Genomic DNA, 14,419 nt, shown 5'->3' on the forward strand with positions numbered 1-14,419 from the left:
TTTATTATTATTATTTTATTATTATTTTTATTTTATTTTTCACTAATGAACATGTATTAAAGTAAATAGGGTCAGTTTTGATTTCATATTTATTTTTATCTGAGATTTGCCAAAACCTGTTTTATATAAATATGTTAAACATGAAATATGCTGTGATTTTGCAGTGTAGCCAGAGAAATGACTTGTCACTGAAAACTTGTCATGCCTAGTTAGGGCACTGAGTAAAGTGCAGGTCTTACATAAGTCTCTGGTGAGGGGAGGACAGTGCAGTGAGAGCAGAGAGGAGAGCCGCTGTGGAAGAGATAGGAAATGACAGTAATGGTGTCAACATGAATCAACCAGCGAGTCAGTGAATCTACACTGCACAGCTCAAAGCTTGGCACAAGTACTACATGAGTATGCAATCCTAACCAACAGAGCACAGAGCAGCACTGCACCGTGAGGGACGTGTACATCAGATGTAGTTGTCCAACAGAGGTTGTTAATCAGCCTTGATGGAACTGTGGAGGTGATTTGTGGGTAAGTACACGGACGCAGTATGGGTGACACAAACACACGCCGTGAGGGTCAGAGAAGAAGAGGCAAAACTGCGTGGCGGAAGACGGCAGGCCTGCGGTGTTAAATGATTACTGAAACGATGGGTATCTTTGGGAGGCTAAACGACCATCTGTGATCCTACCGACACAGTCTGGCCTGCTTCCTTCTAACTTGATTCATCTCTCTTCTCTCCCACCTCTTTCCATTTTGGATGAATCTCATGAAACCTGTCAAGATATGAATCCAGGTCATATTTCACCCCAAAATCAAAAGAAGGACTTACAAATTAAGAAGCCTATTTTTAGGCAGTGTTATTTAGTATTATATATGCTGTAATATTTATTTATACTTTAAATTAGTTTTTGTTTTAATTTTAGTTTATTAATTTAATTTTAGTAATTTTGTTATGTACTTTTCTATTTACGTTTAATGTATTTTTATTTCAGTTTTACTTTTAGTACTTTTAGCACTTTAACTTAACTTATTTATTTCAGTTAGTTGCTAATGTAACATTTCTAATTTTCGTTTAAGTTTGTCATTTATCTTATCAGCTTTATTTCAATTAATGAAAATTTATTTTTTAACTGTTTTAGTTAACAATAACAACACTGTTTTAGAACCTTTAATAATAATGATAAAGAAAAATGTTTTAGACAAAATTAATTAGATAAATGTATTAGCATCTATATCCATTCGAATATCTATGAGAATCACCTTTGAGAATAATGGTAAAAACTCAAAATTAAAATTACATAAAAAACAAATTTTGGTCATACATTCTAAAAAAATTCTGGGTTGTTTCAACCCATGTTTAGATCAAATATGGGCAACCCCAACAGTTGGGTTTAAATTTTATTTATATTTAAACCATGGTTAGTCCATTTTTTATCCAAACTGGACAAAACAAAAATGTTTTTCCGATATATTTCCCAAAACATATAAATTAACATGATAATATAAATAAGTTATATCAGTAGCCTAATAAGAGCTAGTTTTTTTGTTTTTGTTTTTACATGGAGCGGGTCACCTCATGGGAGCTGCCATTTTGAGATCACATGACCAACCGAATACTACTCCCTTTTTCCCCTGCTATTTCACTAATGGAATAAATTAATCCTGAATAAATTAATCATGGCTGACTGCAAAAAGTACATTTGGCATAGGTAACTGAAAACTTTTGATTTTAAATTGTGCATCCACACCACCAGGTGTCAGTATAAGCCCAGGACGACTGCCATATTGGTCAGTGCCAGTGTTGCCAGATGTACGATAATTATCGTATTTGTACGATAATTTTGACCTCTGTACGATGTACGATCAATAATGGAAAAAATCCTATAATGTACGATAATTTCAGAACTGTGTGACACTTCAAATGATGGTCGTTGTAATAGGGCTTCTCATTGATCTAGCTGTGGATTCTACGTCTACCGGGGGAAGAACATGTAGAGAGAGGGAGCGAGAGACCTTGCGTGTGTGTGGTAGTGTGCCTCACGAAGCGCATGTAAGGACCCAACCAATCAAATTTAAGTGCGGGCGGGCTTTTATCTATAGCTACTCCCGAACCGAATCAGAACCGAACACCCCCCCCACCCCCACCCCATCTGTCATTTTCTGCATGGATGTCTGTCATTTTCATGTCGTTGACTCGTGTACGATAATTTTTTCCCAAATACGATAATTTTGAGCTTCTGGTACGATACTTGGACATTTCCAATCTGGCAACACTGGTCAGTGCTGCATACAAATACTGAGTAAAACTTAAATGAGGTGAAATATGAGTTAGATATGTTTTCATTTGGCACTTTTCTGATCCCTCTCTTGCCCTTTAATTTCTATTATATTATTAATATTTTCTATCCTGTGCAGCCAGGCACAGTCATGCTGATGATTTCTGATAGCTATCTTTACTCCCTCACTTTGATGGCAGAGCATCATATTGAATTTGATCCACAGAATGACAGATGCCCCCCACAGATTGAGAAGAGCTGCAGCCCCTGGGCAATTACTGTACACCACATCCACAATGGATACAATATGTAAATGAGAGCATTTTATGAGGCACTGGCGCCCTCCTATCAGTTTATCAGTTGTGTGATGTGGAGTTATACTGCAGCTCCAGTGACACAAGGGAAAAAGATTCAGAGATAGAGAGAAAAAACAGGGCAACTATAAATAGCACCTCTGAGACAAAGAGAAAGGCCAAACACGAGAGAGAGAGGGAGAGAAAACGCTACACAATCGATTCTTGCACAACCAGGTATTCCTCTTTAATTCAAATCACTGGATTCATACACTGCAAATCAATGATTGGTGTCATTAAAGAGCAAATCTCACACACAAATAAAAAAAAAAAACATGTCTGGGTCACAATTCACACCCATATTCAATGGACTAAAAATAAAATAACTTTTTTTTTGCATAAAGAAAATGAAGCATGATTTAAGGAATATTGAGAATATTTGGAATTTTTTTTTTTTTTTTTTGTATTGCAACATTATTTTCAATGACAATACAAGTTTTGCCAAAATTCTGAGGAATTCACATTACTTTCAATGGTGATTCTCATTAGATTTGCATCTCGGCCACAATTTTCTTTTACTTTTTTTAAGTTATTTTTTTTACATTGATGGGGGAAATGTGTAACTGGCATCAAAGTAATGCAAAAAATGATAATGGTCCTAAATAAGCTTCATTCTATTTATGAGAATTATAATATCATATTTCATTCTGTTGACTTGAGGAGAAATATGACCAGGACATGTTTTTGACACAATTCGTGAGATTCACAGAAGAATAAACCTCTAGAAGCACACAAATACAAGGTTGCGGCTATTTAAGCTTGAGGCAATTTTGAATAAACCGTCTGCCAAATTTACAAGCTTAGAGAAACGGTGTGCAGTAACTATTGGAAATCAGATTTCAGTGGCCATGTTTATAACAATAAAGCATTAGCTTTATATCACAACAGTGTGAAAAAGCATATTGCTGGTCTAATTATAAACAGGAGCTAGTTTCACATCAACTGTACAGTGTTTGCACAACTTTAAAACACCAAAATATGTTTTGGACAAGCTTGTCTTATTAACAGACAGGATTTCTATTGAAACTATGCTCTCTCTTAGTTAGAAAATGAGGGCCATATTTTTAGACATAGCTCATATAAACATGACCATATGCAATCACACCTCTAACAGGTATAAACGATACATCTGAAGTCATTCAACAAACAGTTCAGCAAAACACTTGCAGTGCTGCAAGGCATTTGTTCAAAAATAGATCAGAAAGATATTAGAAATCGATTAAAGAGAGCAGGAAAAGAAAGATATGATGCAGTTCAAATTACACAAGCAACAAAAAAAAACAACAAAAAATCTTAAAATTGAGTGGCATGGTAGAAGAGGGCAGAAAGTGCTCAAAATGGATGCAAAAGATGATTTTCTTCCGTCTTTCCTAATTAATCATGGGACACATTCATTTATCAAAATTGGCTGTTCTCTTTCTTGTATTTCACTGAGACAATAAGCAATTTTTACTCTCGTCACAACTGTCAAGCCTGCAAATGTAGAAATTCTTTATACACAAATGAAAAGATCATACACTGAATCAATCCAAAAAAAAAAAGAAAATACTTTTACTTTCACCCTGTTCAAAACCTTTATGAATTTTCTCCCCCATGGAATACAACAGGAGAAATTTAGCAGATCCAGGCTGCAGGGATGACATTTTTTTTTTTTTTTTGTAGGCCAACCCGGATGTTAGCATTACACTGGTTCCTTCGACAAAAACCCAATAGGATTTTCCCACTGGCTTTTGGATTATTGCAGAAAATAAGGTCTTTGACGAACAAAAGTTTATGATTTTTACACGTTCTGTTCATCATGATAATCTTCACAAATGAACACCACTTTTATGAAGTTTGAAGTGTAAATACAATCTGCACAAGTCAAAAGCCAAATAAATGAACTAAACCACAGTCGCATGACTTCAACGTCACCATCACCAAGCTCTCTTTCAGTCTTTGTATGAAAACATTTCTCTGAAAGTTTGAGTTATAATAATTTGCAAGAGCACGATTATAAATACAACGAGGCTGTGAAAGCGGACTAGTGAGTAAATGAGTTTACCTGTTCAGTTGAATATCCCCGACAACCTCTGTAGTCCCATTTAGACACTTGTTGGCAACCGCCTTTTACAAGACAAGTAAAAGCTTTAAAAATCACAAGAGGGGGTTACTGACGTATTTTATATCATAGAATAAAACATGAAAATATCTTGAGCTTGTGTTCACCACAGACCTTATTTCAAGCAGTTAACAAAAAACCCATTGACTTCGGGAAGATGGAACCGGAAGTGCTAAAATGCAACTCGTTTCTGGGTTTGGCCTGTCATCCCTGCACCACTCTATTACAGCAAATGTGGGCTGGGGATATCAAGCTCCAAAAATGTTAGTTCTATGGGTTATTTAAGTTATTTGTCAGTTTTGGAGCTCAACAGCCCCATTCTCTTTCATTATGGAAATAACAGAATCAACATTGAGCTAGATTTTCCTTTTATCCTCCATGGAAGAAAGAAAGTCATACAGGTTTTTGGAACAACATGAGGGTATGTTGTAAATGATGACAGGATTTTCATTTTTGGGTTTTTTCTTGTTTGAAAATAAAGAGTTTGACAGATCACAAAGTCAGTCAGTGAATGGCACGAATGGATGCATTTTGAAAGCAGTAAGAGATAAATTCACATATTAGAGTCTTACAAATCTAAAACATTGCATCCATGTTTCAGTATAATATATGTAGGAACACTCTAGGATTGTTTGATTCTTTTTGTTCAACCAAACCATTGTGCTAAATGTGTTTATCTAACAAACTACAGCTAACTGACAGCAGCATGTGAGGAGTTTCAATGAGGTCAGAATTGAAGCAAGTTACACTTTCATCTACAAAGAAGTGAGACAAACTAGCTACTTGCTTACTGAGCATAAAAGTGCATATTACCACATGCTTCTTTAAAATATGCCAGCTGAGCAATCATCTGTGATGATTGACTGTTATCTAGGAAAGATAACTAAATATTTCAGCACAACAGTTAGACCTATGATTACATATTTCAATAAATACAGAATTATCAGTTTAATACACAAATTAATAATTTAGTGTTTAAACAATAAATAATACACTGGATCACAACAGAGAAATGTCATGTCTTCCCTCAATGAAGAGCCAGTTTACAAAAGTAAGTAATGGAGCAATAATTTCACCCTATAATACATTCTTTCGACACTTGGGAACACTTAGGCCCGAGGCATACGCTACGCAAGTACATGAACGCAAATGCTCTTAGCTATTTTCACATGTCGCTGCACTGCAAAATATGTCAGCAATTCAAAATTATACATATTGCATTCTCCGTGTGGCCACAAGAGGAGCTATACACGAGCATAAACTGTCTTTTTCTTCGTCAATTTATCAGTTTGAAGAAAATCCTGCTGAGCCAGTTTATTAAAGTTAGTTCGTTTTTATGGCGGGCTACCACAATAACACCACATGCGGTAAAACTATTGTCAAAGTTGCAGTGTGTCAATTTTGTGCCACTAGCTGCAATAAAACAGGTACTCTCGACAATCGGTTAGTCATGCCCCCAAACTCACACTATTGGTTAAGCCAATGTTGCTATTTAGGTATTCTAAAACGAACAGACTGCATTTCCATTTTGTGCCACTAGTTGAGCAAAATTTTTACCTTGCAGCTTTAAATAGCCATGCAAATTGCAACAACCAAAAAAAATTGGCCTAAACAGGAATACATATAATTTTTGGTTACGGCCAAAATAGTTTTGGAGGGCTGAAATCACTGACTGAAAATGAACAGACTGCATTTCCATTTTGTGCCACTAGTAGCGCAAAAATTTAACATTGCAGCTTTAAATAGCAATGCAAATTTCAACAACCAAAAAAATTTGACCTAAACAGCAATTCATATAATTTTTGGTTACGGCCAAAATAGTTTTGGAGGGCTGAAATCATTGACTGAAACATTTAAAGCTTTAAGTCTTTTGACTGTGTCAGCGTCTATTTTGTGCACACGATGTGGAAAATCTACAACAGGTAACAGTGTAGACACATTTCACCATGACCAGAAATGATGCTAGAGTAGCAAAATGTAATATGAGTAACAATTACCTAAGTTTAATTGCCCAAACTTTATCCGGATTCCGTTATTCAGCTAAATGAAAACTTTAATTTCAGTTTTGGTGTTTTGGTGCATCACTAGCTTTAAATATGTACAACAGAACTGCATGCTGCCATGTGTTAGCCAAGCCTTTGCATCTGTGTTTGTGTACTGCGTAGAGTATATTTCTGGCCTTAGGTTTAAGAAAAGAAACCACTGAGTGAAAAATACTGATATACACTCTTCTGAACTACACCATAGAAGGTCATTTGGGTAAATGAAATCTGAAATTCTAGTTCTATTATATTGGAACTTATTTCCAATAATCAAGTAGTCTTTTTGGATTTAAATTTCAATACTTAGGGCCAGATTTACTAAACAGGGCAAATTAGTGTGAGATCGCAATTCCAAAAAAGCGCAGATGGGAGTGAAAAGTTCTGAGCGTGATTTATTGACGACGTGCAAATTAAAGAAGACAGATGCAGCCGGATCATTTCCATAATGACCAACGCAATCTACCAAGAAGAGCGCAAATTAGCATCTGGTTTAAGACATGCTTTTATTTGGGGCTTTAAATACCAGTAAATTGACTAGCATAAACCTAGTAAATCACCTTGCATTATTCATTTAAATACTCTCCTCTCATAAATTTTGCTTCTTAAAAGGGAAACTTCTGCAAATGCATATGCAATAAGGTCAGCTGCAAAAATAAGTAAATCTTGACAGTAGTTTTTTAACGCCAAAAGAGGGTTTGCGCTGGCGCAAGCTGTTAGTAAATCTGGCCCTTAGTGTATAGAAAACACAATTTATCCACATTTTCAGTGACTAAATTAGTCAGTTCAACCTAAAAAGTAATATATTATCTTTCTTTTTAAACAGATAAATGGCACAAATAAAAGACGGAATGTTTTGAATGTCAAAAAACACAATTAATAATACCAAAATTATCAAAACACTTCTGTCCTGACTCAAGTCTTCAGTACACTATATTTTTAAACTACTGATCTAACACAGGCTTTTGTTTAGGAGAAGCAGGAAGTGTTCAGGTAGGTTAATGTGAGTGTGAGCACGCTTACAACATGGTAGACGTTTTGTGTCTCCCATGCTCTGATTTACCATACCGCTGATCTCTCTTGTAACTAATACATGGGCAAATGGCTGTAATGTCGTATTTTTGACTGCAGATTAGGATGTGGTGGCTTGAGAAGTCAGAACTGTGCTGTGTGAGAGAAAAAGCAGAATACCGACTGGAATGTTGGCCAGGGGTCTGTAGGGCAGGTTGAGGGGGTGCGTCCCTGCGCTGCGGTCTCTAGGGCTCCCAGTCGTCATCATGATGCTGAGAGGCGATGATGACCACAACGGTGAGTATGGTGCACAGCACGATGGAGGCGATTCCCACCGCCAGACTGATGAAGGAGAAGTTACGTGCCTCGCGTGAAGCAATCTCTGCCGTAACCATGTCGCCCCGAGCAACAGCAGTACGCACCTAAACAAATAAAAAAAAAACTTATTTAGTAGATATCTAGATGAAATAGATAAAAGACCTGTTCGTACCAAGTCTGAAATTAATTTAAGTTGTTTGATGCTAAAAAAGGTAACATTTTATTTTAATGTGTCCTTGTTACAAGTTACATGTATTTACTATAGTAATAACTATAAATTATGCATAATTACATGCATCTAACCCTTAAACAAACCCTAATCCTACCCTAGTTAGTACATGTAGTTAATTAATATTACTCAGTACTTGTTAGTGGAATAAGCTGACATGTATTTGCAAAGTTACTTATAGTCAGCAGAATATCATTTGAAGGACCATCAAAATAAAGTGTTAGCAGATGTTAAAGGGGTCATGAAATAAGAAATCAAATTTTCCTTGAGTTTTTGACATATAAGAGGTCATCAAACTATAAGAACATCCTGTAAGTAAACTGAAACCTTACTTTTCAGTCCAAGGCAGCTTGGACTGCTTTTATTGTAACCAAGCCCAGCGTACGACTCGTTGTGAAATGTGCTTATCTAATAGATAGGTGAAAGACCGCCTCTGCAGAAGAAAATCAACGCATACCTCATCATTGCAACTTTGACCCCGCCCACTGGCGTGTTAGTGAGATAAGAGAGAATAAAGATGCAGGATCACTCCATTAAAATAGCATTACCTTGCAAAGGATCCTAATGCTAGGAATGTGGTTATTTATTTTCAACAATGTTATTGTCTCAGTTGAGCATTATTTTTAGGCTTTTTGTATTTGGTCCATTTCACTGGGTTATTTGGTAAATCAGTCGCAATTTCGGCACAGGCTTTGCAAACAGACTTTTACGATATGGACTAGACAGTATTGTCACAACATGTAAGTAACTGTGTTAATTCTAATGCCTGATCTGTGACCAGTGATTTCTGATATGTAATGATTCATGTACAGTCAGATCTTCTTTGTCTATGTGTGGGTAGGATGAAAATAATCTGTTATTTAAACTATTAAATTATACATAGAAAGCAATCAAAGAACGCTCCCTTTACAATCGCTGGAACTGTCAATCAAACAGTGACTCTTGCCAAAACTTCCTTTATAACAAAGTCCCTTTTATCTATAGTATTTGGTTATAATCAAAAAATCTCTTATTTACATTGTGTTTGCTCTGTTAGTTATGATGAAAGCTTTCTTGAGAGTGCAGAAATCGAGTTGCCATGACGAGATCACTGCATTCATGTGCTCAACATGTCTGTGATCGGCTACAATGCTCATTGCAACCTTTAATGCCACAATCTAAATGCCATAGATCTAAATATAATGCTCTAATCAGCACTTTTGTGCTAAAGGTTTTCGATAGAGTTCCACAGGTAATACTAGTTATTTCATATGCAAAGATGTTAGCCTATTTGTAATAATACGCCCACAGTAGTGGGCGTTTAAATCAGAGAGCTAAAATCAGGGTAGGAAAATGCCTTTTATTTCTAAATGATGACAACTTTTGATGTAAAAACCATACTAACATTATAAGTTGCACCCCAGGAAACATTATAAAATATTAAAACAATGCAGTTCATGACCCCTTCTAGCAGACAATCTACTAATACTCTAATGACTGGTAGTTGACATGTAGTTAACTACCATGCATTTTATTAGTTAAGCAGTGAGTTATGCCATTGTATGGAAATATCGCACCCCTGTTTAGTTGCATCTTGCTTGTGTGGACAGCCAACGCAAAACCGAAATGATATGTTGCCTTACTGTCATCAGAGCTCTGTCCGGGCTCATTTACCTGCACAGCTTTGATGATGGCGATTATTCCTGTGGGCCAGAAGCAGCAGACAGTGGTGAGGACAGCAATGGGCAGATAGTCGTGAGGAGGACGACGAGACTCCATCAGAGCGATGCCATTTGGCATATGCATGGCCATCTGGCCGGGAGCAACACCTGGATGAGGTGCACCGTTAGGCATGTAAGGCTGTGCCTGAGAAGAGGAAACAGACAGAAAAGGCCAATTCAGGTTACTGAAACTGGTGCACAGTTGAGGTGCATAATTTCTATATTTTCTGATTCAGAAAAAGATCTGATCTCACAGACACTTTGTAGGTCATGCAGGGTTCATCCAGTGGCAGGTGGATTGAAATAATAAAAAAAAATTATTGGACCTTGAATATTTTTACTCTATGACAATAGAACTGTGTTGAAATGAGCTGAAATAGGGCTGCAAAATCACACATGGTGTGATTATCAATAGTTTGCATAAGGCTGAAATTTAGTTTTGCATAATTACCAATATTTTTGGGGACAGTTTTTAGAATTTCACAAGATTAATCAACTAAACATAAATATTAGAATTATATATTCACTATTTTAGTGTAAAATATGTAACATTTAGTGTAAAATGATTATAATTATTATATATTTTTTATTATTTTTACAATACAATTGTATTATTACAACAGTAATATATTTCTGTCTTTTTTTTTATTATCACGTTTTTATTATTAACATTTTGAAGTTCAAAACACAATCGCAATATATGACAGTTTATTCACAATATAATTATTTGGCCAATTTGCAAATTGCCTAAGCTGAAATACTTTATTTGAAGCTAAAATAAGATTAAAATAAGTAACATAATCAAAGTTCACTTGTTCTAAAATTCATACAGCAATGTAGAGTAAAGAGAGAGAGTACGCTTAAAATTTTATATATTTGCTGTAATCTAGGGAAATCCCTTTGTGGTAATACTATATTATTTTACATACACTATATTATACTATATTACATTTTGATATTGTCCTGTTATATCTTGCATCTTATCTCTGCTGATTTTGAATTGAATTTTTACTGCAAAGATTCAAATCACATTTCACAGTATCACAATATTTTATATAAAGATCCAGCTTATGACTATAAAAAATAATGCAAAAAAATTAAATAAATTGCTCATAGAAATCTAAATCCACATTACTGATATATTCTTTTTCTTCCGTATTGTGATGTACATCTAAGTGTAATGGATTATCAAAAAAGTACAAATGCAGGAGGGGGACTTGGTGTTCTCTATTTTAAGATGTGGGTTTTGCTCTCAAAAGTGGTGATGAACGTGAGCTTGCAGGGGTTTAACTGGACTTAACGATTGGAAAAGTATGATTGGCATACGTCACCAGAAAGAAGTCTGTCTTTTCATCAGAAGATTGAGTAATGACATTTTGATTAAACGCTATGATTATGAGGTCAAAAATCTTCCAATGCCTGCATTTAGATCGCAATTTTAATTTCATGCCGACTCAAAATACCTTATGAGATGAATCCTCACTCACCCCTGTGCCTATGGGATAGACGGGCACGTAGGCCGTGCATGGCTGCAGTTGTAGGGGGTATCCTGTATGTAAATACCCCACGGGAGGATGAGGGACGGTGCCTACTGGTCCGTGCGTCTGCACCGGGTATCCGTTTGGAGCTCCCTGGGGCCCGAGGGTGCCGCAGTGGAACTGGGTTTCCTGCAGGTACCCCTCTGATCCAGGAGGGGGAGGGGGAGGGGGGTAATTCGGCTGTTGGCCACAGCCAGGTGGAGGTGGATGTGGGGGCATGTTGGGGTCCTGGTTGGGGAGGTAGGGAGGTGGAGCCATCTGCATCATCGGCTGAGACATGGCCTGCCTCCCAGCTGCCTCCTCCAATCCTGAGCCATGACAGATTGACAGTCATACAACACAAATAAAGTGTTAGACAGTTATTTATAAGAGTAATTCTACGTGTGACATAAATTTAAGTCATATAGTCTCTTTGGATTAAATAATCTGCTAAATGACTTAATGTAAAATTAAAATTTGTATATGAAATCATCCAAACCAAACCGGCCAGCCACGAGATGAATCTCAACATTACAAACTTTGATTTGAAGCAAAAAAGTATATATGAAAAATTGGAAAGACAAAGGTACTGCACTTAAAGGCTTTAATGAGGGAAAAACTACAATCCCATGAAGCATTGTGAATGACATATTAAGATATGAATTAAATAATAAGATTTTTACTTTCTGCTGCCAACTGATGCATGCTTTAATTATTTATACTTTGAAATTTCAATAAACTATTCCTCAACTTGGATTCAACCTGGAATATTCCTTTACAGTAAAGATTTAATGAGATTTACACCAGCTTGTGTCACCCAAGAGAGTTTATCTCAGAGTGTGTGTGTGTTTCTATGCGCGACTAAACTAATCATTATGTAATCCACAATGCCAGCAGCATATATAGTTCAGGATGGTATAGGGGGATTTCAGGCACTGCAATTCATATTTAATTAGTTGCAAGAGAGAAAAAAAACAAAACAAATGTACAAGGATACATATTTAATACATATTATTTGAGCATATTTAAATAACGTTGTCTGTGTCCCCCTTACTGCCCAACATCCTACCGAGCGTTTATAAGCGTATAAAACAATTAATATGAATCATTAATATAATTTCATTCTTTGTCTAAATGGGTTGGCAAGAGGTGAGACGGATGTACAGCTTTTATTAGCTATGACAGTAATTCAATACCCTGAAATTATCACTTTTATTGCAAGAAAGATTATTGATAATCCAAAAGGTTTCTATATCTAAACCACATCTGCGTAATTTTACGTTTAGTTTTAAGCGAATTTAAGGGCCCTACATCTCACAGCACGGTGAATCACGGACCCAAGGGACCTGCTGACTGAAATAGGGCCCTACAGCCTCATACAACACCCTTTAACCACACTTACTTTGTGCCTATTCTCTCATTTGATTAAACTCAACACAGCCTATTTTTGTATGTAGGCTATATGTTCAACACGACATTATACAGCAGCGAATAGCTAACAGACACAACGGCTGTGTTTCAAATATCGAGCTGCCAATTCAGACAGCACTTATCGGGATCATCCGCTTGGTTTAAATAAGGGTTGATTCGACATTTGATGTCAGAATGTTATAATAACGCTCAGCACATTATTATAATGGGCAAAACTGCAGCATGCAACAAAAGACATTAACGTAACGCGCTTTTGATGCTTATGTAGGCAGCTCACTGGGATTTGACACACGGTCTGCATATATATGTATGCTATAAATAATAACAATTAACAGAAAAAAATAGCATACTATTCATGAATGGTCATTTAATAGCGCTTTAATATGGCATAGTCTCGCACTCATTTTTATAAATAGCCTTGATTTAAATCAGTATTCCAGCTGCATGAATTTTATTTAGTTAGCTGCGATGTGACCAAATACATAAAATAGACATTTTACCGTGTTTTTCCGACGACATCGTGTTTATTTGTCCGTTTCGACGATGTTCAGTTAGTCCCTCCAGTAATAAAAACCCAAATCCAACCAGTAACGTTACTCTCTTTATGTCAGATCACAACAGACGATGCTGATGATGTCTTTCCAGGCTAATTATAATGCATCTTCAGATGATAGCTAATATTGATGTATGCAGTGTAAAGGCTGGGTTATCTGGGTGTAAAAGCCTGTGAATGTCTGTTGCTGTTTCCCACGGTCACACTGCAACATCCAGAGCATCAGCAGCAGCAGAAAAACAGGTTTCAACTAACGCATCTAGATACACTGTATTAACCAGAGCGTCTTAAAGAGACAGCAGCAGAACCACACAACACCATCCATGCCGCACACATCACATGTAAATATAATTGACTTCAAGAAAACTAAAACTAATAAAGTGCATTTAAACAGATGTAAAAAAAAAAAAAGAAGAAAAAAAAGAACGCTTTTCGAATAATATTGTTACCATGGTAACAGTTTCCGCCAAACTACCATAATATGAATTGTTACAATAAATCTGTGGTATCTTGGCATTAGCTACCACTGACATTAAAATAACACAATCGCACATTGTTTAAAGGAGATCCCATATTAATTTATGATGGTTTTACCATAGAATAATAAGGCTTGTTGGATTAAATTGAGCTTCAAAGAGTTAAAATAAATCTAAAAAGCGAATTTTTTACATTTTCTGAAATTTAGTACTAGACTAACAAAAAACTGTTTTATTTTGTATGAAAAGTTAAGCTATATTGATTGCTACAGTCACATTGGAGATTAATTTGTGAAATATTCATAATGGCTCTATCATAAACAGTTAATGTATTGAAAGCAGAATAATACAGAAGTTGATGTACAATTCTTGAGATAATTTGAAATTCAAAAAGTAATCAAATATTGAGGATTTGGAGAACCAA

At 36.0% G+C, this 14,419-nt stretch overlaps 1 protein-coding gene across 1 annotated transcript; it reads right to left on the minus strand.

Moving 5' to 3' along the window:
• Positions 1–4,278: 4,278 nt before the first annotated feature.
• On the minus strand, positions 4,279–13,789 carry prrt1 (proline-rich transmembrane protein 1). The gene is made up of 4 exons (XM_084131348.1): positions 13,467–13,789; positions 11,506–11,864; positions 9,972–10,163; positions 4,279–8,193 (listed from the first exon to the last, which is right to left on the minus strand). Exons 1-4 carry the CDS (start codon positions 13,483–13,485, stop codon positions 8,017–8,019), a joined length of 747 nt encoding a protein of 248 aa, XP_083987474.1. The 5' UTR covers positions 13,486–13,789; the 3' UTR covers positions 4,279–8,016.
• Between the last annotated feature and the right edge of the window lie 630 nt (positions 13,790–14,419).

This window comes from Abramis brama, assembly GCF_963993115.1.
Source record: "Abramis brama genome assembly, chromosome: 12".
Classification (NCBI taxonomy): domain Eukaryota; kingdom Metazoa; phylum Chordata; class Actinopteri; order Cypriniformes; family Leuciscidae; genus Abramis; species Abramis brama.

What these genes read in the sequence shown, in the direction of transcription:
- prrt1 (XM_084131348.1), bottom strand. An exon ending in TCTATCCCATAGGCACAGGG is followed by an intron (nt 10,164 to 11,505) that starts GTGAGTGAGGAT and finishes TCCTCTTCTCAG; the next exon opens with GCACAGCCTTACATGCCTAA. An exon ending in CCATCATCAAAGCTGTGCAG is followed by an intron (nt 8,194 to 9,971) that starts GTAAATGAGCCC and finishes TTATTTGTTTAG; the next exon opens with GTGCGTACTGCTGTTGCTCG.